This window comes from Micrasema longulum, unplaced genomic scaffold, assembly GCF_059751315.1.
Source record: "Micrasema longulum isolate JH-2025_06_02 unplaced genomic scaffold, ASM5975131v1 h1tg000416l, whole genome shotgun sequence".
NCBI lineage: Eukaryota > Metazoa > Arthropoda > Insecta > Trichoptera > Brachycentridae > Micrasema > Micrasema longulum.
The window spans coordinates 238450-264717 of NW_028277616.1; the positions used below are offsets into that span (position 1 = coordinate 238450).

At 32.6% G+C, this 26268-nt stretch overlaps 1 protein-coding gene across 23 annotated transcripts in view; it reads left to right on the top strand.

Moving 5' to 3' along the window:
- The window catches only part of scrib (scribble planar cell polarity protein), a 366730-nt gene that overhangs the window by 196225 nt on the left and 144237 nt on the right, over nucleotides 1–26268 (top strand). For 12 of the 23 annotated variants that reach the window (XR_015822293.1, XM_088226214.1, XM_088226216.1 and 9 more), the window contains 4 exons: nucleotides 11146–11397; nucleotides 12292–12414; nucleotides 12873–13121; nucleotides 14040–14121. Coding sequence is in view for 19 of the 23 variants with exons in the window: in XM_088226214.1 (XP_088082340.1) it covers nucleotides 11146–11397; nucleotides 12292–12414; nucleotides 12873–13121; nucleotides 14040–14121 (706 nt within the window). In the remaining 4 variants the exon portion in view is untranslated. Of the gene's footprint in view, nucleotides 1–1677; nucleotides 1840–11145; nucleotides 11398–12291; nucleotides 12415–12872; nucleotides 13122–14039; nucleotides 14122–16446; nucleotides 16542–25473; nucleotides 25630–26268 lie in introns of those variants that run through there. The other 11 variants (XM_088226217.1, XM_088226225.1, XM_088226228.1 and 8 more) reach the window with 5 other exon arrangements.

A 26268-nucleotide genomic window follows, 5' to 3' on the forward strand; every position in this document is an offset into this window, starting at 1 on the left:
GGAGTATTGTCTTCAAAAGGTAAGTTCAATAATGTGGGATAACTAAACTGCTCTATGTATGTGGGTACATTTTAAAATTATAAATAATATGCATAATTTGCTTTAATATTTTACTGTACAACAGATCGTTGTATGAAAAAATCATAAAAATGCATTAAAATCGTAACACACATTTTAAAGGGTGATTGATTACTTCAATCGTAAAGCCGTGGCGTGAGGACATTAATCGAATCGGAGGTTGTCACACGTGACGTCACTATTTTTCTCAGCAAATCCCAGTGCGTATTTTTAAAACTTGAAAAATCGCAGCGCCATCAAAATGAAAATAGCACAGTATGAATTTTTGTGTTTAGACATAATAAAAATACCTTTAAAAAACATTGAAAATGTATCATTTGAAGGCAAAATTAGCCTTTAGATTCAGTGTCAGTCAAAGTATGAAGCATCTATTTTATTGAAAATAAAAGTTACTTACCTATAGACCTGTGTTCAAGACGCACGGAAGGAATGCGGTAGTGTGTTGTGACGCTGTCAGGTTGAGTTTAGATAAAAATTAGCTGGTCGATAGTCACGAATATATTATATTCCCGAATATTTTCCCCACGTCGCCTACCAAAACATCGATACATCGGGGCGTCGATGGTCGATATTTACGATGTTTTTGAGCGATATATCGTATGCATTCCTAAGTAGAGAAGATTCAGAATAGCACCCCAGGGGTGATACATGTTGTTAAATAAAGTTTAAAAATACGAAATCAATTTTTTTTAAATATGAATTTATTGTGAAAGTAGTTTATTTATTTATTAATGGACTCAGTCCATAAAAAAAATGGCTAACACAAATCTTTATAATACATACAGGTACAATTGAAATAAAATACAAATAAAGAAAATTAAAACTAGGACAAAAATTTAGTTGGTAGAATTCCATTTTATGTATGTATTGGTAAGGTATCCAAAGTAAAATTTCCCTCCATTAAATTATGCTTTAACACGTTTTTTATTTACATTAAAAAAATGGCAATCGTCCGCTAAAGCTGGATGTTTTTCACACAATATTTAAAAAAATAAATGTCTTATTAAACATTATCAATATTATTTTATTTAAAAAAAAAACTAAAAAAATGAAATATTTGGGTTCTTATTCATTTCCATTTTCAAAGATTTGTAAACAACTCCCTATTAGAAAATGGGAATCAAGTTGGGGTAGAGTGGGGTTCGAACCTTGGACCTCTGATCCGTGAGTCCGCAACACTAGCCACGGAACTACAACCCGATTCTAGTCCCTGGGCTGGTACCTAAAGCGTAAGACTGATCGTCTTACCTTCATGTAACAAAAATGGTCAAGATACACTGCGATTGGTGTAGCAATGCAGTGCCCTATGCACTAATAGGTGCAGAAAGGGAATGATAATGATGATGAAACATTATCGAAAATTACCATGTCCATGACGAAACCTGGCTTTAAATAAATGTCTAATTTAATCCTGTGAAATGTTATTATCTTATCAATACTTTAAAAATATTGCTTTTCGTTTTCTATCAAAACACGCAGATATCTAAAATGTTAAATTTGTTGTACGATAGATATTTTTTTGGTTGAATATAAACCACCTTCACAAATTACGCGCAATAAAAACTGAATGATAAGCAAGGTATTTTGATCCTTGCTAATGCAGTTGGTAGCGGAGACGGAGGCTGGCATGTCTATTCGCGAGATTAACAATTAACATGTGCAATCATTCATTGTATTCCTTTCAAAGCCGTTTTTAAATCATCTTTCAATACGAAAATAAACTTTAGTTCGACAGTTTGTGACTATGCATATTTGTGGAAAGTTGGTATTAGTTTATAAATATTTTTAATATCTTGATCAACAGTTAATTAAACCTTTGTATTTTTGGCTACCATGCCTAAATGAATGACGCACCACCAGTAAGTATATATAGTCCTTAAAATATAGCTTGATTAAATTGACAGCTGTCAAACTAATCTCAATAGTGATGGGAAATTACTGATCACTGATCGTGTACCGATCAAATCGATTTCATCAGTTTTTTCATGCAAACATGAAACTGTTTCCGAAAATTGATATAAAAACGCAAAAACAAGCCTATTATAGTGTTTAAGGCAATTATTTTTTTTACGAACAACATCAAATATATTTTTTTTATTCGATCAATTTGTCCCATCTCTAGCGTTTTTGCAAAATGATGTAACCTTGTAAGAACGTCGTTAATAATTAGGTTTATTTTAGTTTTAAAGCTGATTTTATATATTTATGTTGATTTATGTCAAGCATTGTATTAAAAAAAATAATAACACCAGATACGAATGATTTTTCGTTTGTCAATATAAATCACTCCTTAGACGTTGCTACAAAGTTATGTCGTCACTTTTGTTGACAACTGTCATTCTAATCAAGCTGTATTTTAAGGACTATAGTGCAAACATCTTATGAATTATATTTTGGGAAGATTTAATAATTATGAAAACATTCTTACGAAAATTTTTCTCTTTACATTTTTCTTAAAATTCGAAAAATATCGACGTTAAACAAATTCCAATTTGCGCGATTTTGGATGAAGTTTTGTTTAATTGCGGAAGTGAATATCTTGTAAAATTAATCCAATTTACTTACGGACAATTTTTAGTTTACTACATGCTGTCGACAGCTATTCCTATGAGGAAGTTCAGTGCTACGGAAATTGGATATAAAAAATATTTTCTTGCATGCGGTAAAAATTAAAGCATTTAAGGCTGTTGTCTGGTAAAACGAACGCAAAATTAGGAAACCATACGATTTTGCCCTTTTTAAATGAATGTTTTTTTTAAATCGATAACAGTGTTGTGATAGATTTCCTGTTTTCGGGAAGCCAACTCACCAAGCGGCAGAACTCGTCGATTAGAACTTGTGACGTCACTGACGGAGTAATTACAAAACTTTAAAAAATCACAGCGCGGATTTTACGATACACATTTTTTTATTGTTAATTTTAGCTTAGTTTGATAGCCTATTAACAAATATAAAAAATAAAAAAAACACTGAACCTTCCTTATAAACGGTTATTCCAAATCTACATGATCGAAGGGCGTACGTGAAACCTTGATAAACGCATGTAGCGTTTTATCCTCTCTGCCTACCCCTGTGGAGAAATGGCATCAAATGTATGTAATCGTAGTTAATTTATTATTTAATTGCGTACCGATATATTCCTTTAATTAGAAAGGTATTTGGTGGGATTTTTGTGATTTAAAATATGGTTATAAAAGTCATTTCGTTTTGATGGCGTTTACAATGGATTTTATGTTGTTACTTTACTGTCGTTGACATCATTGTTCTATTATAATATTGTCAGAAAGTTAGCTACTATACACAAGTGTTATTGCATACAAATTCGCGTGCAGTATGCGAATGCACTTCTGATTTCTTTTTATGAATATTGTCCAAACGAAAGTTTTCATTCACGTATAATACATTGCTAATACAGAGTTTTCGAAGACTTAACCTTCCGAATAAGTGTCAGCTTTTTATGGTTTCGGAATAGTTATTTAATTTTTTATATATTTTTTATTTGAAGCACTAACTTTGTGGTTATTCATTATAATAAAATAAATCAAAAACTTATTTGTTTTTAACCATTTGTTTTTTCTACCGACCGATTTTTAAATCTAATTAAAAAAAACTTAAAGCAAACCTAAAGCGATTCATAATAATAATAAAAAAGTTAAATATCCAAATAAATGATATTTCTTTTAGTCCGCTCCTGTCTAGTTTCAAAGATCGTACCCATCTCACATTACACTTTCCATCCTTATAAGACAAAAATACTTTATTTATCAGCTCCGTTGGTTCGATGTACTATTTAGTAAACATTGTTTGTTTTTAATAGGATCAAATTCATTAGTTAATTATACCTTGATTAAGAACCTTGTTAAGCTTTGAAACCGGTTGGTAGAAAAAAAGTAGTTGAAGATAAAGTTGTTTTTTATTGATTTTATTCGTTATTTTATTATTTAGTCAATTTTCGCAAAAAAAGTAAAAATTCATTTTTCCGAAATATGTAACAGGAGCGTTGTTTCTATTTCCAGCGGTGCTATTCCAAACGCTCTCGCGGCCGTAGAATTTTTTTTTATCTCGTGTATTAACGTACAAAATACGCGAGATAAAAGTATTTTCCACGGCCGCAAGAGCGTGTGAAATATCACCCCGGGGTTACTATTCTGAACCGCTCTCGTGGCACGTGAAAACAGTTTTTTCTAAAAAACGATACTAGGAACCAATAGGGAAATATCACAAACTATGAATACCGATAAAAACATGTGAAATGGATTTAGAATAATTAGTTGTTTATTCAAAATCAAAACGGATATTGTGGAGAAATGTTTTCATGCATAAATGTAAAAAAGAAATTTAATAAAAATACGTTGCAAGAAAAACGCGACGTGTTTGGCCTTGTTTGTTTTGACGTCAAGATTCGTGATAACGTTCTAAACAAATTTCAATGGCCAGGAACAAATAAACATGAATCGTGACGTATTAGGGGCTTGATAATGGAATGACCGTTTTTGCGGGAATTCAAAATTACGAATTATAAATATTTTTTATGCTACTAATAATTAGATTTTTTTTTTGTGATGCACATTATTTCATAGACCTTAATTACTTAAAAAATGTTTTAAAAAAGGTGATATGCAAAAAAAATATCAATTTTGGGAGGGATCAGAAGATTTATTGATAAGGACTCTTGCAAAACTATTTACAAAGCAATTATTAAACCACACGTTAACTACTGTAGTAGCATTTTATTTTTATCAAACAAAGAAAACATAGATAAACTAACTGTATTACAAAATAAAGCCTTTAGAATCATTTTGAAAAAAAAAAACAGATACACGAGGGTAAAGTCGATGGTAAATGAAATGAAATTATTAACATATAAACAAAGAATATTTTACAATACAATGATATTTGTTCATAAAATTATAAACTCTAATAAAAAAACAGAATTTTGGAGAAAAATTGATCGAAACCAGCATGAACACGATCACAACACTAGAGAAAAGAACAAAATTAGACTTCCATTTAGGAAAAAGGCAAAGTCACAAAATTCAATTTTATTTAAAGCAATTAAAAAGTATTACGAAATTGAAAAAAATATTTATGAAGAAAAAAACATATCAAAATTTAAAATAATGGTTAAGACATATGTGATAAACAATTTATAAATTAAATATATTTGCAATGTTATTATTAGAACACACATAACAATATGTATGATATGTGTGCCCTACTTTAAGATTTAAATAAAAATAAAAAAATATTTCCCTATTGCCTTCACATTTAGGAATCATCGACAGTCCCGAATAAGATCTCAACTGGAATCTCACTTCTTTCGTCAATCGCACTTTCGATTTTAAATTCAGAAAGTATACAACGGTTGTTCGTTCAGTTTAGTTTAAGTGTAGAATTGTAAAGCGTCCTTGAGGTTATTTTTCTATTTTTGACAAACGCAACAAATGACTTTTATTCTATTCAACGATCACTAATGATCGATTATCAACCAGTTTTATATTTAGCTGTTCCTTTGATTCTTCGTTATATTTTTTTATGGTTTAAAAATATGTTTGTTACAATCGTGACACAAGCATGCATTAATATATAAACCCTATTCTGGTCATATAAAATAATAGAAGTAAGGAGAAAACTTTAATGCGTCAAATGAACACTGTAGCTCATTCACAAATAACTATCGACGTGCTTAAAAACATGCTAAGCATTTGAGCGATCACAATGAACAATAATGGACATGCCAATGAATAAAATGACTCGCCTACAGGCTGTACTAAATGCCGCAGCGAGACTTATTTTTGGAATCTCTAAATTCAGTCATATCACTCCACTACTTCGGGAATTGCACTGGCTACGTTTTCCACAGAGGGTGGAATACAAACTCTGTTGGCTTATGTATAAGTCACTGCACAACTCTGCTCCAGAATATCTAAGGGAATTCTGCATTCCAGATGAACTAGCTGACAGACGTCTTACGCTTAGATCAGCTACATCTACGTCAAAAGGAAAAGTTATTATACCTCTACGCAAACAGCGCACTAAATTCGGCGAACGTGCATTTGCGGTCGCAGGCCCTACGGCATGATATGCTCTCCCGGCAGAAATACGAAACTGTGAGAGTGAAGTGATATTTCGGAAGAAACTTAAAACCCACTTGTTCTCTAAATCATTTAAATAAACTCTTAGCATGTGGTGGAAAAGTAATATGAAAAAGTACATTATTTTTCTTAAATTAAAAAGTTAAAATTAAATTTATATCTTTATATAATCACTTTGTAAAGCGCCCTTGAGATATTATATTACGAAAATGGCGCTATATAAGTTATCCATAATTATTATTATTTTTATGCTTAAGCCATCGCAGTCATAAGTCAACGCGTGTGTAATCTCTAAGTCAACGCTCGTGTCGGTTTGTTTTTTGTTTTCCTCGTAAATAAATACAGTTAATTGGCGAGAAATCAGCGTTTACTATAAAAAAGAATACAATTTATTGCATTTGCAAAAAAGTAAGGAGTATCCGATACAAAAAAGTTAATATTAAATTATCATTACTATGGCGAATGCTTTTCTTGACATTTGGCTTGCCAACCGCCGCGGCGGTCGGCCGCGGCCGGCGCGCCGGCTAAATGCAATGAATGAGTAGCATGATAAATAGTAAATAAATAAATTAAAATAGCAGTTTTGGAATATTTTCCATATTAACACCGGTGAGATTCAAATATGCGATTGCGCAGCAGGATTATACGTCGCGAAACGTAAATATTTTGACATTTGATTTATTTTTTAAATATTTTTTTTCATTGGAAAGCCAACAGACATTTATACATTTATAAGAATCAATTATACCATAAATACATATCATAAAGTCCAATTAGAGGCTTCCACATCATATTGTTATTGTAAATGTTGTCACATAAAAATTATACATAACATAAAATAACTAATCATACAAAACTTATAATATTACTAGAAATGTAAATGAATATTGGTCACACAGTTGCACATTACAATAAATAATACAACTATAGTTGACCATACAGTGTTCATTTATTATGCGCCTACATACAGAACTGCACATCACCTGCATAATATAGGCTGCGGATTCAAGGCGCAACATCATAACTTGAATTATTTTTGGAAATTTCACTTTTAAAGGAAGTTAAAGATATGTTATTATTGATATTAGGTGTTCACGGATGTTGCATTGTGATCGCGAATACTATAAGCAACCATGGTGAGAAATTGTCACGAATCACGTCGCTTATTAGCACGTCGATTGTAATTTGTGATTGAGCTACAGATTTCGTCAAAAATAAAAAAAAAGTCGAATCATCCAAGGTGTTAAAAAATGAATTTTCTGCCACAAAAATCCCCGGTCTCATCTACGCCTACATCGAGTGCTGGAAACATGGAACAAATACTCGCAATTACCTACAAATATTGTTATGTCCATTCTGAATAGATAGTAAAAGTGCTATATTGCGCTTTTCCTAGCGGTGTGAATAAACTGCAGTCAGCGGGCTGCCCCCTCCCACCCTTTGCCAGACGTTACGGTGAATGTTGTGAATTTTCTTACTCGATACATTTTCCAATTCGCTCTGTCCATCATTTTCAGTATTATATTTGTGAAATGTACGCGTTGTTTGTCGTTATTTCCTGATCACATTTTTGTTTTGCGAATTTAAATCGTAATGTGCTTTAATTTGGAAATATGTTTTTGCTTTCATGTAAGTTTTTTTAGTTTATATATTTTTTTAAATAATCAAAAAATATAATTAACGATTTTCTGTAATGCTCTTGTTTTCCAATTTAAATAAAATAAATGATGATAGTTTTCAGTTTACCGTTACGTTAAATTTATTTATCGAATTAAAAAAAATATTTCTCCGTTTCGTCGTTGGGGTAGAGAGTAGAAAGAATAGACCCTTTAACCTGTCTTTATGCATTCGCGCATGCGCGCCGATTATTTTAACTCTTAGCCGATCTTTCGTCGTCCATTTGCTCCACATGCCGAAAGCATCACAGCACCGGATTATTATTAATTCCTTGCATTTTGTATAAATCTCATAATTTGTGTACTAATGTCGGTAATTGTGTGCGCAAACCACGCGGACGTCGACTGAAAATGTACTTTTTTCTGGAAAATTTTGGCATAAACAAATTTGCGAGAAAAGTTCCTAGGTCCGTGTGGCTGCTATCGCGTTACGAACGTCTACCAACGAAGTTCGGGAAGATACATTAATATAGAGTTTTATTTATTATATATATATACGGCCTAAGCCAATTACAACAGTTACATGAAGAAACATAAATGCAAGAAACTGAACAAAAAGAACATAAAACTATTTAGCAAAGACAAACAAGGGCAAAACAATAATAGTATACAATATATTTAAAAAAAACGAAAGACCAAAAACTTAGAGCTAAACCATGCCAATCCAACTTCATCCCACACTGTTTAGTCGCGAAGAGATCTACGAAAAGCCGGAAGATCTATCCCAAAAAATTCCAAGTCGTGTGATGAATTCACTAATCTACACATTCTGGACATTGGGGCATAAAAACCAAAGTTGCTCTTAGAAGATTTTATAAATAGCAGATTTTGACTTCTGGTGACACGGTTGGGAATTTTATCGAATTTTGCCGTCTAACTTAACGTTTTCGTAGATGAATGGGACAAAAGTACGATTTATCGAATAATCCCGTTTTACTTAACGTTTTCGTAAATGAATGGGACAAAAAAAGGAATTTACTTAATTATGACGGTTAACTGTAAAAACGTTTCCAAAAATGAATAGTACAAAAATAGGGTTTATCGAATTATCCCGTCAAAAATCGAGATTTACCGAATTGTGTCGGTTAACTGTAAAAACGTTTGCGTAATTTAATGTGAATAAAAAAATAGGGTTTATCGAATTATCGCGTTTAACTTAACGTTTTCGTAAATTAAGGGTACAACAATAGAGATTTACCGAATTATGACGGTTAACTGTAAAAACGTTTCCATAAATGAATAGGACAAAAATAGGTTTATCGAATTATCCCGTTTAACTTAATGTTTTCGTAAATGAATGAGACAAAAATAGAGATTTACCGAATTGTGACGGTAAACTGTAAAAACGTTTCCGTAAATTATGTGAAAAAAATAGGGTTTATCGAATTAACCCGTTTAACTTAACGTTTTCGTAAATAAATGGGACAAAAATAAAGGTTCGTCGAATTACGGCGGTTAACTGTCAAAGCATTTGCGTAAATTATTGAGAGGAAAATAGGGTTTTATTGAAACGTGCCGGTTAAAATAGCATTTAAGATACAGATTTTTCGAATAATGTCATTTAACTTAAAGTTTTCGTAAATGAAAGTGACAAAAAAATATATTAACAATAAATAAAATATTTTTGAACAAGATATTAATGGAATCAGTTTCGGAATACCTACAATTTAAATAAATTAATTTTTCACGTATTTTACTACCCACCTACCAATGTTTTCCAAACATTTGTTCCGGAAAACAAACAAAAAGTATGTAATATATTTAATGTTTTTTTTTGTTTTTAAAAACCATTTTTATTTATTAAATTAATTTTCATTTAATCATCTACACTTATATCATACGAGTAGTTTAGTTAACATCAGTCGAATTTGTTTTTTGGATACTTATCTGAATGTATTTTATTTTGTTGAAAAACTTTTTTTAATAGGTAATCATCGAGTATTTTAGCACGAATCCTGCTTCTTCCTTTTTATTTTTACAGTAGTCAAATTGACCTTAGTGAAAAAAAAATACAGTTAGTCTACTTACGCATTTATTTTTTGATGTGACAATCTTTCTCATTTTCAGGGAATTTTTAAATGATTATATAATTAAAACAACGCCAGCTCAATAAATATAATTGATATAATTTCACGATTCTCTCATCGGCAACTAATTTCGTATAGAGCACTTCATTATTACAAAAACGCATAAAATTAAAGTGTGAAAAATGCTAAAACAATAGTTTTTTGACGGAAATATTGAAATTTGCTACCAGTTTCAAGGAGCTATTGCGGAGTCTTTATATTATCATAGTTGAATATTTTTATTTCTCGGGTTGATATATTAATAGTCATAAATACTTTTTTTGTAATAAGTATGAAAGTCTAGGCACTTAGAAGACCTGTCATTGATTTCAGTGTTCACTTTACACGCTATAACTTTCATCATTCAGCTTATGTTTGAACATCCATATAAATATCTTGATTTTTTCATCCATCTTTGTGAAATAATAAAGTTGAAACCTTTCTTGATGTAGGTGAGATTCTGTATACTTATTTCGCCTACAATTTTTTTGTATGTTTTTTTTTGACCAGTTTTTCTATTTTAATTTTGTTTATAAAATTCGCACCATTGAACAATAAATCAAGTATTTTTCTTGTTTAGACTCAATAAATTAATTATGAATAGCATTCTGTATTTATGTTTCTGCGTCCAGGCGAATGATGAATACAGTTGGGTGTGAAATAGAACCCGAACCCTGGACAAATGTTTTTGAAAATATTGATGTTTTTTTATTGATATTTCTTAATAAATCGTTTTTAATGAAATATTTTTTTTGACTCTATAGCTGTTCTCGGGTAAAAATCTTGAATAACGAAATCAAGTGGAGATAAATCTGCTCCGTTGTGTAGTGGTTGACGCGTACTTCTACCATTTTTTGGGTCCTGGGTCCTGGGTCCTGATTTTAAAGGTTGTTTAAACTGCAGTATTTTATTGTTCCTGGGCTAGCACCTGAAACGTTAGACTGTTCACCTTACATCATGTAACAGACGATCGAAATACGCATCATTAGCTTTACAAATGCAGTACCCTATGCACCACTGTGTACGGAAAGGGTAATGATGATGATATTCAATATTGATTTTATATGTTTCTATGCTTCATTTAAAATTATCAACCAAGGACAGAAAGTCATTATATATATATATATATTACTGGCCCAGTTATGCTTTGTTTTGTTTCTACGAATGCATTACTGGTACTCTGTTACTATTCCTAAATAAATAGACGAATAATTCAATTTTGTTCTCCAGACTCCGTTTGTGCGGCAGAACACTCCGCACCCCAAGGAGCTGAAGGCCAAGGCGCACAAGCTGTTTGCCGGCTCCGCCCACCACCAGGCCGCAGCCGCCGCGGCCGCCGCCGCTGCCGCCGCCGCCGCCACCCCCGCACCGCCCTCCCCGCAGCCCCCGCTGCCCCCGCCCGCCGCGGAGCCCCAGCACAGGCCAGAACCGCAGGCCAAGATGGCCGAACCCGAGGACGATACCTCCGAATCCGGTGATAAGGTGAGTTCGTAAACAAATTCGTTATTACAATACAGTGTTGACTGGTTGTGATCTCGTGGTAGTGTATCGGGCTCTGGATCAAGAGGTCCGAGATTCAAACCCCACTCTACCACAGCTTATTTTTTTAACACTTGTTTACAAATAACATAAAGCTCGAAAATAAAATATTAGTTACATTATCATAGGCGGCCTCCGTGGTGTAGTGGTCAAGACGCTTGACTCACGCACGGAAGGTTCCGGGTTCGATTCCCGGTGAGAACACAAATATTAAAATTTGATTTTTCTCAAGCCTGGTTGTTCTGTAATGTAATTCACCACTGTAATTGGGCCTCCTGGCCTGTTGTGGTGCAAAAAAATTAAATGAAATGAAAAAAAAAATTAAATCATTGTTTTATTATTAAGTATTTCTTTTAACGTGTAAAAAAAAATATTCAGGCTGCCCTTACTTATTTTCTATAGTCTACTTGCATACAATTAGCTATTTGGTATGTTTATTTAAAATTCAGGTTTTTACCTGATAGATAGGAAGAGCAATCAGGCAGCTGAACACGATCACTTGGGAAATCAACATATTTTACGTTAGTTAAACTTTATGTATTAATTTAAATCTTCAAGTACAAAAATAGCAAGTTTTATATGCCTAAGTTTTTTCCAAGTATTGATAGTATTAAGGGACAAAACGATAAGTCTTTTTATTATAGAATAAGAAATTATGTCTACGTTAGCTTTCATTTTTGGAGTTGGTGAATTTCAGGATTAATGTGTGCACGAGTATCTTACACTAATATACATACAAAGAAATTGTCAATATTTATGTGCATACTGTTTGTTTACCCAATAAAATAAATAAATAAATTTTGTATTAACATTATTTTACGTTTCTTTTATTTTCAGACACATAAATCATCTGAGAAAGAACTTTCTTCTACCACCGCGACTGAGGAAAGTCACCTTCTCCACGACGAGGACTCTTCCGATGCGGAAACCAATCAAAATGATGATTCAGACCAGGAAGAGGTATATTTTCTAATTCAAATGCATATTTCACAGATCTTAATATTATTTGGTGGCAGGACAAATAGAAATAACATTATTTTTAATCAAACCATATTAATATTGTCAGAAAACTGCTTCATATGTTCTCATATAATATGTATGTTATTCTCTATTTTTTTGTCATTTATGGATGCATGGCATCATTGTTATGCCTCGGGGATTACCTTTATCTAACCCAATATTTTATAATGTAATAACCAATATTTCAAAATAGACACCTTTTTAAGCTTTACAGCATGTTCTTTTGAATATTTAATTTTTTCAATAAACATTTGTGTTCAGGATCCTAAAAATAGCTTTCGGAGATTACAGAAAACATGTTTTTCATAATTGAAAGCGCACGTTTCCTGAATTTCCCGGAGGATTATGATGTATAATCCATGTGTGCTTATTTGATGGGGTGTCTCCTCGCTCACTAGGAACATTACGGCCAAAAGCGTGTCGGCTTCATATCGGGACCAGCGCCGGGAGATGATGAGGACGTAGTGACTCTCCGCGAGAACAGAGCGCGACTTCGACGACAAACTTTAGACGAGAGCGAAAACGACAGCGACAACCCGAATGCCAAGAGCCGACTGCATAGGCGAGACACACCGCATCATCTCAAGAACAAGCGAGTCCACTCCACGCTCATGGACAAAGATAAGGTGGAAACCTTACTGGCTCAGGTCAGCGTTTCTTCATGGATAATGTTGCCATCCTGCCTGAATAGTGTTTTTGTTGCCGCTCATATATTTTTGTTGCGTAAATAAGTCCCTCTCTCTCTCTTTATTTTCTTTTTACATCTTAACCATCCACATTTTTAGCGTAAATTTGTTGTTTTATTTTGCCAATTATAATACAATTGCATTTATCGGCACATTTTTATTGAATTTTTTAACTGAAAATCATTTAATTCCTAATTTATGATGAATAGTTGAACCATTCTTCTTAAAATTATAATCAATGGGAAATTGGTTCTGCATCTTTTACGACATAAAAAGTATATGTTATTTAAAAACAACAATTTTAATGATTAGTAGGGCTTTATATTTTTTGCATGGATGCTTGTTTACCATAATGTCTAATTATAATTTCATCATTTGGTGCATGTGTATTTTTTTATACTTAATTAAATATAATATAAAAACTAACGCTTCCTTTAATAACATTAATTTATCTATCACACAGCAAGTGAATCTGAAGTCTCATTTTCTACTGACTGTGTTACATCTTGACGCCAACAAAATACACAAAACAAAACACAAATCTACTAATTAGATCATTTTCAAATACAAGTTTTTTTTATATTCACAATTTCTAAAAATTATTATACTATTATCATTCAGACCATGGAAATATTTTTAACTTTTTTCTGCTTAATGCTATCTAAGGCACTGTTGCATAAAATATCCTACATTTGAATTAACTTTACACAAAAATGGAAATAAAGTGTATTTTAAAAATTTAATCAAAACATTCTGTCCAATTTGCTCTTTTCAAGTTACTTTTAATTTTTTTTCCATTAGTCTAATTCATAAAATTCTGCGTAAGGTACTTTGTTTCATTTTTGACTCGTCACCTTAATTCTACATTGCATTGTGTAGGCATTGAAGAAAAAGGATGATGACACCGGAAGTAAAGGAAATTATTCCACCCCACCAGGGAGCATCAGTGATCATACTGAGGGTGAGTTTTTAAAAGCTTTATTTACTTGTATGATGTAAAGGTATATTATTGTTATTTTTTGTACTTATTTTATCGTTAAGTCTTTTGTTTTTCTACTGATCACTTTTGTATAATGATTTACCTTAATGTAAATTTCAATCTGCATCTCTAATATGTAGATAATAATTAATGGCTATTTAAATTGTGTCACATGTTGTAAACCACAGCAATTTTTTTTTAAAAGATTAACCCGCTAAGCCTCTATTTTAAGACTTGTCAGTAGGTGGGAAATAGGGGATATGTAAGGAAGTTATAAAAAAATACACAACAACGCGCAGATCAATTAAGAAAAAAAATAATCTTGCAACTGGTGGGAATCATACCCGCGATGCCAGTTTCACAGTTAGCCGTCTAACCAACTGCGCCACGGCGCCTTTCTATACAAATTATACAATTCCTCGCAAAATATAAACTGGAGGCGAAAATTTAAGTACACCTGTCCTGATTACAAATTCATGAAAGGGCTTGCTCTTAAATATATTAGTTTTTAGTAAACTACTGGATTAAAAAAATATAGATATCGATTTCCACGCCGCTTGCGATGATTAAAGTCTAGTTTCTGAAGATAGCTTATCACAAACGTTTCTTCACAGTCACAATCTTTAATGTTGAGATATGTCTTTAATAGATAATCATAAATCATAATCAATACTCATGAACATTCCATGTATTATGTTGTTGTATCAAAAAATATATATTGTGCATAAAATTATTAGCCTTTTAGAAAAAAAATGCTCAGAAGATTTTTTTAAATTTTATTTTGTCCAGAAAACACACAGTTATACATAATTAGTATTAAAAACACATAACATAAAAATACCAATTCAGTTTTATTAAATTATGTAAAAGGTGTAAACATTAAATGTGACAAAAAAATCAATTAATAAAAAACTTATGTGAGAAAAGAATGATCGTTAACACTTGCGTATTTAATAAAGGTTATTTTTGGTAATAATATAAAAAAATATTTTTTAAAAATTAAAAAAAATAATAGATAAACAAATAAAACACAAATATATTAAAGAAATACAGTTTAAAAGGTTTAAAACAGCTAAGTACATAATATTTAGTACAATATAAACATATTTATGAATATTAAGTTCTATTTGATATGGAACATATACGAGTACATTGATTCAAAAAATTTACAAGATTCATGTTGAAGACATCGATGTTGTTAGCATATTGGTTTGCAAGTACATGCATCCGTACTACTGGTGAATTCGCGCTGTAATTGTTCGATGATGGACCGCAGTAGAACAGAGTATTTCATCGGGTAACTCAACCAGGCACTCGCACATTAATAAAATTGATGAGTTCGCAACAATCGAATATTGATATTATATACCACTGATGGGCATGCATATCCATGTTCCTGAATGTATATTTCTGAAACTATTTGACAAATGAAAAGTGTTCCGAGTATTGAAACATGCCGTCAATTTTTTTAAATTTTTGAATCGCTCGATTTTATAGATATTTATTATTACTACTACTACTACTACCATCACGCCATTTCCCCGTAGGGGTAGGCAGAGAGAATGGACCGCCACACGCGTCTATCCTGGCATACAATCCTAGCCTCTTCCACATTCATACATCTTGTCATACATGCCCTTCAGTTCTGTCTGCTTTTGACTTGACCAGACTTAAGATTTTGGTTTATCTGATTATGCCACGTCTTCCTTGGTCGTCCTCGTCTAACGTTGCCGTTCATTTTTGCCATATATACTTGTTTTACCATTCTCTCGTCGTCCATTCGTTCTACGTGACCAAACCATCTCAGAGACCCTTTCTTAATCTTATCAATTATACTTGTCTCAGATTTACACTCTCGCCTGATTTCTATTATTATTTTGTTTTATTTATAATACCTACCCAGATTAATTTTATTTAACATTGGATATGCGTATAATGAAAGCAAAAATTATTATTAAATTGTAAGAGAAACCACTCCTAGGTACATTTTCTGAAAACTAGAATAATAATCTGATTATTATTAAAACACAAAGCTGATTTTTTTTTTTTTAATGTTTCCACTATTCTAGTGCTCTCCAAATTCAGGGCTCAAAGAGTTCTGCTTCTTTTCGATTATAATCTACATAATATGTAGTATGATGCAGATGTTAGTCTCACCTGCATTGTGTGTTCTCAGGCTATCAGAATTATTTCTAATGATAAGCTGTTATCACGGTGGATGTATTTACTCTTACATTTTATTTTCTGATAGCAGTTTGGCCCGAATTAGCACACCTCTCTACTCCGCTAGTACTTATTAACTAGTAGTCTGTAGCGTTTAGTTAGTGTCAAACCATACCTGCGTTATTCTATATGTGACTTTCAGTTTGTTATTAAATGTTTTCATAATGCTGAATTTTAAAGTAAAACATTGTGAAATTAAAAATAATGTGTCTATAAACAATTATTGTGAATATGTGCTGAAATTGTCTACCATTTTGTTAATACGCTAAATACTCTTTACTGTCCTCTTTAAAAAGTTTAACTAAACGGGGATGTTCAGAGCTAAGGGAAATTGGATGTAAAAAAATATTTCTTATACGCGGCAAAAATTAGAGCATTAATTTTCATCACAATGTTTCTCTAAAATGTATGAAAAAAATAATAAAAACGAACTACATACATAGAATTAAGAATAGTCCAGAAGGAAAAAAAAATTAAAACAAAAACAGAAGTGGCAAAATATTTTTAAGAAGATCGAAAAATTCAGATTAGTTTGGATCATAGAATTAAGAATAGTCCAGAAGGAGCTTAGAATCATATTTGAAAACATCGGACTGTGTCTAAAAATCCCCCCACTGTGCCCCACTTTCGCCGCGCGCATTCGTGATGTCGCCGCGTAATGTTGCGCGATGGGAAAAAATATAATCATAACACAAATGTAGGTAAAAAAAAAAGTAATCTGTTGATTTCTCAAAAAATTTATTGTGCACGCGGAAATATTGATTGACACAACATAGTAGATAAGTAAAGGGTCATTTAACAAGAGTAATTGAATTAATGAATTTTGAACTTAAAATATAAAACAAATTTTATTTGACATAAAATGGATATTTTTATATCATGTTAAACAATATTTGATGTTTTAAAGATAATGTCGGTCAAATGTCCACCACAGAGTTGTTTAATCCTTAGTTCTCTCATTAGATGAGCAAAGTAGGGTAAAACAATTTACTCTCCTGGCAACACTAACGAAATGTCCATTTTGATTTCTTCGACAATCTGACAGATGGAAAAATAATTCAATTTTTAAGTAATGTATTTGCTACTTACACATTCATTTGCTAATTACACATGAAATGTGATCATCCTGTTTCTTTACGATCCTAGCAGTATTTCTACATTTTAAAAGGACACAACACGGCATAGTTGAATTCAAATCAGGAGTTGCGTACTGAGTGACGTCTACAAAGAAACTAATGGGTCCAAACGTAAAACTACTCATTTATGAGTAGTTTAGTCGCCTTCTGTTTGATGCTCGTATGCGGTTTCTGGACTATTCTTAATTCTATGACTACATACTTTTAAACGTCACAAGTTCTAGTGAACAGCTGTTCAGAATAGCAGTTCAATTATGAGTTTTGATATATTTCCTGTTACGGGAAGCCATGTATAGCGTGATTTCCTACGTACGGGGTTCACTTTTTGAATATCAGGACAACTCGCCGACGACAACTAGTGATGTCACGGGCGGAAATATTAAAATTAAAATACTTATATTTATTTTTTAAATCCCACCTACTAAATTTAAGTACATGCCCGATGAATTATTATAGAAGTTTTGGAACATAATGTTGACATTAAATAAAAATTAAGCATATTTTTCATCGAAAAGGAACTTAGTTTAATTTAGATAACTCTAATATTTATGATAGCGTAATTTTATGAAGTAAGGCCCGTTTTATTGATAAGTAAAATGATTCGTTCTAATGTATGGGAGCGAAGTATGGAATTGGAAAAATTATGATGAAAGTAATGTGTAGTAAAACGATGTATGATAGGTGCACAAATGTCGAGATCCGTGAAGTGTGTAAGGCTGAGACATGCATTATCGACAGAATCAAGAAAGGGGTTCTGCGTTGGTTTGGACATGTAGAGCGAATGGACAGCGAAAGAACGGCTAAAAGGATCTACGATGCGAATGTTGATGGATGCAGAAAACGAGGAAGACCGAGAAAGACATGGCACGATCAAGTCCATCAAATACTACAAGATGGACATGTCAAAAGTAGGAATAATAGGCGTGCGTGCATGAGAAGATGTATAAATGTAGAGGAGGCTAGGTCTGAAAGCCAAGATCGAGTGATATGGCGTTCTATCCTCTCTGCCTACCTCTACGGGGAACCGCGTGATGGTTTGTTTGTTTGTAAAATGATTAAATAAATACATATAGATTTTTAGACATTAATATTATTATCCTTTACTTTGAACTTACGCCATATTTTTTAAATTTATTAATAAATTTCATAAATGATTCATTGCCTAGTATGTAGGTGAAATAATTCAATTAGATGAATCTCACCCGCATAAATAAAGGTTTCAGCTCTTTAACTTCACAAACATCAACAGATGAAAGAATTGAAGGAATATAGATGTTCAAATATAGGCAGAATGGTGAATGTTACACAGTGTGTAAAGTGGCCACTTAAACCAGCCATTGACAGGTCATAAGCCCTGTAGATGCCTTGGCTTCTATATTACCTTTTATTAAATGTTCTTCATCTCTGTTGTAATATGTTAATTGTATAATGGAGTTTATTTTATAAATAGTGTCTTCTGTATGAACTTTAAATAATGTATATAGACTTACCGTATTGAATTTTGAGGGTTTCTTTAAAATTACTTTAATTATGAATCTTTGTACTATTTTAAGAGGGTTTAATATACTGGCATATGCACCACCCTATCCAACAATACCATATTGTAACAAAGATTGTACAATTGAGTAATAAGATATTTTTAAATTATTGATTTTTAAAATATTCCCTAATCTAATAAATATGTTTATACATTTACATATAAAACTAACTCTCTTTGTATATTTTCATTTAATTTTCACTTTCAACTTTTATCCTTGTTATTTATACTCGTGTGTATAATATTCTAAGTATTGTAAAGTTAGAACAAAGTATAATAACTAGGCATTGTCTGTCTCTTATCTACCTGTTACTATTTCTTATCTCTACAGTATTCTAATCGGAATTCGTCATTGCTATCAATCTAGTCTTAGTACAAACAATAATTAGAGTTAGGTGGATGTATCAATACAAATATGGGATGATGCCTTATTGTTTTTTAAAAAAAACTGTATTATGAAATGTGCACAAAGAAATACATTCACCATTACAATTTGGCGATTTGTTCATTTTTCATCGCGGCATTAATGAGTGAAAATTTGTGAAGTTTTCTGTGTTCAAGAATTTTTTTTTAAACAAGATAATATTCTAGCTTTAACGTAATTTATAATGATAAAAGTACTTTTTGTTAAACAAATATCTTAATCACTGGATAGATATGAGTTTATTAATATTTCTTGTCAAATATGAGTAGGTAATATATATATATATATATAGTTGGATAATTTATATAGCGCCATTTTTGTGAAAATCACCTCAAGGGCGCTGTACAATTAATAAATATTCCAGTACGTCTTGCAGCTACAGAGCGCATGGACGGTTGGGATTCTAGTTCCTCGTTTTCAATTAAGATCAATAAAAAAATATAACAGATAGGAGCTAGATTACAGGACGTCTTGCAGCTACAGAGCGCATAGACAGTTAGAAATTTAGCCCCTATTTACACATTTTAAAAATTGACAAATAAATTTAGTGTATTAATGATACTAAAAAAAATAAAAATAATATGAATAATAAAAAGGAGTAAGATTACAACACGTCTTGCAGCTACTAAGCGCATAGACGATTGGAATTCTAGACCCCATTTATAAAATTTAGGTATTTTTAAGTTGGTATATGAAAGCTAGATAACCAATCATCGTGCAGCTACAAAGCGCATGGACGAGTGGAATTCTAGCAAAGTTAGAATGATATCAATAAATTTATAAAAAATAGAGCATAGTAGTAAGTTTGTTAAGTGTTCATGCCAAGAACTAAGCAATAAAAAACTAAATAAATAAAGCACTGTATCAACTCCATGGTTAACAAAGGGAGATAGATGTCGGAGGTGAGGAGGTAATGTTGTTTAAGATACACTAGTAATTTTCTTCTTTAAATTATTCGAAATTTTTAAAATTAATTTAGTGCATTTATTCTTCTAACGTCTATTTTTTCTGCTTAACCTGCTACTATAGCGCCATTTCTTCAGATGGTAGGCAGAGAGGTGAAATGCCACACGCATAGAATTATAATATACCGGAAGGCGCGTAGAACTAAGTTTGTATACCGCCTGCGCGCATGCGTGAAGTGGCCCCGTAATATTGCCAGACCGCGAACAATATACACAAATATAGATTAATTTTGTTTTATGTTATATTTTACAACAAAAAATATTTTACTGACTGGACTATACAAAAAACAGGTGCCTTTACTTGGCAAACGTTAAAAAACCATTAAGTAATTAAGTAAATTAATACCGTTTAATATTACACGACGGCTTATTAATAGAAAGCCGGGTAAATGATTCGACTACCCTGGCAATGCTAACAAAATGTCCACGTACTTTTATTTAACAATCTGACACATGGTGAAATAATCGAATTCTTAAATAATATCACTTGTGAATTTGCTTTTTACACATGATATGTGATCCTACCGTATTCCCTTTTAATCTCAGCAGTATTTTGACACAACACGGCATAGTTGAATTTAAATCGGCAGTTGCGTACTTAGCGACGTCTACAGAGTACTTAATGGCCAAAACATAAAACTACTCATTTGGGAGTAGCTTAGTCAGATTCAGTTTTATCCGCGTATGCGGTTTCTGGGCCCCGATTACAATGGGAAGTTCACATTTATCTTCAATTTTATCTACAAAGTAAAATGAAGTTTTCCATATGAAAAGCAGAATATGCATATTTTTTTTCTTTTAAACATGTTCAATTATAGGTTACCGATGAAGATACTTTAAATGTTCATGCAAATATACTCATTTTCGTACACAAATATCGATTTTATCACATTTTTAATACAATATCCGATACCTAGTACCCACATCATATTATCATTAAGTATTTGATAAGCATATTTTTTTTCCGTATCCGGTCGAATGTCGGATGAAGAATACAGTCCTGTTTTTTTAAAGTAGAATCGGAACCCTGGACGAGTATTTTTCATTCATTGTACAAGGGATTGAAGCTGTACAATGAGTTACCTGCAGAAATAAAAGAGATATTTAACATTAATTTGAAAAAATATGTTATTGAGAAATTTTGATAAAAAAATTGTAATGTTATTAAAAGTTTATGTTAGTTCTTAAGATGTTATGAACTAAATTAATATGAAAAATAAAACTTTGTTATTAGTGTTACACAATTTTATTATTTTACAAGAATACAACTATAGTTTCGGGAGAGCACTCCTCCCATCACGGGTGATATAAAACTCCTCATTTTATATCACCCGTCGATGGAAGGAGTGCTCTCCCGAAACTATAGTTGTGTTCCTGTAAAATAATAAAATTGTGTAACACTAATAACAAAGTTTTATTTTCATAATAATTTATTATGAAGTGTTACGAAGTGAATGCCGGTTAAATTAAAAAATATTGTTATGAACTAACTTAATTAAGCATAAATAAATAATCCGAATATCAATAGTTCTAGAAGTTCTTCTTGAGGATCCAAATACGAAATAAATCGAACAAAAAGTGAAACTTGCGCTGTGAGCGCCGCACTCCAGTGGCTAAGGAGCCGCATGTGGCTCGCGAGACGCGGTTTGCCGACCACCGCTCGAGATGATTCACGTTCCCGGCGTTCCCGCTAACTACCAACTACATAATATTCATACCACGATAAGGGATTTGACTCACGCCCTTTGTGCGTACAGTGTACACTGTAAAGCGCGTAGGAAGTTCATTCAACGCCCGCATTTTTCATATCACTTTTCCTTTCGTCATTTGTACGGTTTTGGTATATGTCTAATGAGGTATCTAAGGTCATTTTATATACAGTTACCCACGAAAATACCTAATTTGTTATTCATTCTATAGTGACGAGTTTTTTATGCCCATTACGAAAGTAATTTTTATCGAAATTAATATCTCGAGCTGCCACATTCATTAAGAGAATATGCGGAGAAAAGCGATTTTATGAATACGTATTTAAATGTAGTTTTTCTTCTCGCAGATGCCTCCCCGAATACTGTGCGAAAAAGCCGACTGCACGTCGGACTGATTATGCTTAACTTAATTCGACAATATCTAGGTTTCGCATTCCCCTTTTACCTTCCCCAAAACTGAACCGATTTTGTTTTTTTTATTTTTTATGAAATTATCAGAAATAAATTTTCTGTGCCGGCACGTTCTGCTTTTAAAAAAAATAGTTATCATGTTTGTATCCATACGTCCGAACACGGCAGATAAAACTAGACGCTTTTAAGGGTTTTCGGATTGTCCTAGCTCCTATAAAATAAAGTAAATGTGTACTATTATTATTATGCATTACTTATATAGTGCCATTTTCGTAATATAATACCTCAAGGGCGCTTTACAAAGTGATTATATAAATTTTTTTATATAATTCTAACTTTTTAAAATTGTAATTTATTCAAAACAATTTACTTTGTTAACGCATGCTACGGATTTATTCAAAAGATTTAGAGAACAAGTGGGTTTTAAGTTTTTTTCGAAACATCACTTCACTCTTACAGTTTCGCACCTCTGCTGGGAGAGCATTCATGCCGTAGGGCCTGCGACCGCAAATGCGCGTTCGCCGAATTTAGTGCGCTGTTTGCGTAGATGTATTCCTCTCGCTGATCTAAGCGTTAGACATCTGTCAGCTAGTTCACCTTAGTTATTCTGGAGCAGAGTTGTGCAGTGACTTATACATAAGCCAACAGAGTTTGTATTCCACCCTCTGTGGAATACGTAGTCAGTGTAATACCATCGCCTTTAGTACCTTAATCCGGGGAGAAAATACGGGAATACGTGTGTATGAAGAAAAGTCAGACTGCGCGTCCTCTTAATTTGAATTTCTCAATCTATCGATTTATCAAAATGCCGTAAGTCCGTAGTTTTGTATGTATTAAAAAAATCGTAAGTACCATTTTAAAAGCAATGCTGTTAAGAGTCAAATAATTCGTTACTTTAAAATTTTATATATTATTAATGAACCACGTTTATATAAAAAAAGTTTAAATTTATAATTGAAAATTCTTGATGGAAGTTTGCAATTGATTATCTATTGTAAATGTATGAAATGCCTATCTATCTTACGCGCTGTAGCTGAACTTTATTACAAACGCCTGCCGTTTGTCCGTGTAGGTACATTACTACATAATAATATACATTAAAACAATTAGTAACGAGAAATGTTCAAAAAGGCTATAAAAAATGGATAGTGGAGCTGGGTAGAAGTAAAATGGATTGTCTCATTCGCCCAAACCAATATTGAATCCTGCTCTACAAATGTATAGTTTAAGTTCTGTTTTTGTTCTTTCATTTGTGCGTTTTTCAATATAAATAATATAGGTAAACATAAATGAAATATAAACATAAATACGTAGTGTATAAAACTGTCTAAACATTTTGTTTATTATCTCTGAATATTCTTAGTCTTCTTTGTTTATTCTCACATGTAAAAACATTTAAATAAAAGTACATTGTTAAGTGTCCTCGGCACGGATAATCTTAGTGAGGTCACATTATTTTTATTATTCTTCTCTGTCGTTCCTCAGTTCTGAGGGTCGTGATCATTGGTACTCTCACCAGCCATTCCATTGACAAAGCGTCTCCACTCTTCACGACTCTGCGCTCTCTCCACAGCTCCATATAATGGTCGCCCGTGTCGTTGTTTTCACCTGGTGGATCCATCGAGCTGCAGCTCCGCTGCTTCTTCGTCCGGCTCCACTGCCCGTGATTATTATTTTCTCCAGATTTTCTTGGTCACGTCTAGCTATGTGTCCGAAGAACTGCAGAATACGTTGGCAGCATATGGCTGATAGGCGAACTTTTACGTTGAGTTCCTCCAGTATGGAGACATTTGTTCCTCTGGCTGTCCATGGTGTTCTCAGCATTCGACGCTAACACCACATCTCGAAGGCATCCATTTTCTCCTGCTCACGCGTTTTAACTGTCCACGTTTCTGCGCCATATAAGTAATAGCCGCTCGATTGTGGAATAATCTACCCACTAATGTTAGAGACGCCCCTTCTTTATTTACATTTAAGTCAAGATTGAAATGTCACTATCTAAATATTTAAATTGTTCCTTTATCCTTCATCTTTCCTTCCCATCCCCTCTCCTCTCTTCATAGTATAGTGTTATTTTTTTTTATATTTATATTTATTTTTGTTAATCTTTGCTTTTTATTTTTGTATACAATTGTAAGATTCAATTCAACAACTACTGATGTAATTGTAGACGAAGAATTAAAACTTGAAAAAAACTGTAGTAAACATGAACACAATACGAGAATATCAGAAAAATATCATATATATACAATCTTTTAAAACGAGAAAAGGACAATCGAGACTAATAAACCTTGGACTGAAATATTACAATAAACTACCATATAAAACTAAACAAAAGACTCAGACAACCTTTACAAAATATGTTAAAAATATTATTATTAACAGTAGAATGTGAATTTTAAAAGTGAAAATATTTTGTTAAATGTATGTAACCCGTAAGGGTTTTTTAGTGAAATTTAAATTTTAAAAAAAATATAAAAAAATACAAGGAATCCGGTAGACAGACGGACTAGAAATCAGTATTTTGAACTACATTAATTATTGACCGGTAATTGCTTTGCTTTACCTGAAATAATTCGCGATTGTCTGTCATTGATTGATTTTCAATTTCCAAACGATCATCTGCAAGTTGATCGTTCTGTTCGATTCGTCATAACGTAATGCCGTCTGTCCGCAGTAACTGTCGGTGAATCCTACCCAAAGTCGGAGATCTCATTTCCCGCAATGTGTATCACCGGCGGATTTTCTCACGGCCACTCGCCTACGCCGGAATTGCGAAACCTTTTTATACTCGCGTGATAACAACACGGCTCGTACATGTTGTACATATTAGTCCAATAATGCACGGGAAGTCGGTACATCGCGGTGTTTTGCATTTCGGTCCTCAGGTAGGACGCTGAACAATAGAGGTATTTTCCAGATCGTCACCAGTCACACTTTCGCCTTTGGCCGAGTTTAAACGGCCGATAAATTAATAATTCGCGATCGGCTTGCTATCAAAATATACGAACGCGCTCGTTTGAATATAAATATCCGAATTGGCCGATAAAATCCCTCTACGCGCGTGACTACAAAATAATACTAAGTAATTCAATGTCTATAATATTTCATCACGCCGATTGATATCAGAACGGTGACTAAGACGAAATGTCAACATCTGCTTCTTCAGTTTTCGTGGCTTTGTTTACTATTTACGACGAACAGCTGTTTTTCGATCGTCCAACTTCCAAGCATCGCGACTATAAACGTGTTATTTTTATATTTTACAAGTTACGTGAGTCAAAAAGTATTTTATATTTTTATAATCTTAATGTGTTTTTTATCCGACTTTTTGCTATTCGTATAATTAATTTGGCACGCTCATAGAGCATTTGTATCTGATGGTTTTTAATCTCGAGGATCGTGAGGTTTCTAATGAAATGTGTTATCATATTGTGTTTATTCATACACGCAAGTAATCCTTGAATCACTGTGACCGCGATTTCCTTCGTGTATCATCGGTAATCGGCACCTCGCACATTATACAGTAGCGACTTCAGTCAGATTCAGATATCACCTATCATAGAAAGTGTCATAGTGTCCTTTAACTCCATTGCACCACTAGCAGTACAAATGTAGCCAAGTATTGCACAATTAAACCAGGTACTTAGATAGAAACGTGTTTCAGACAAGCTGTAAATACCTAATAATCGAATAGATTAACAATCCGCGGTACATTTTTTCT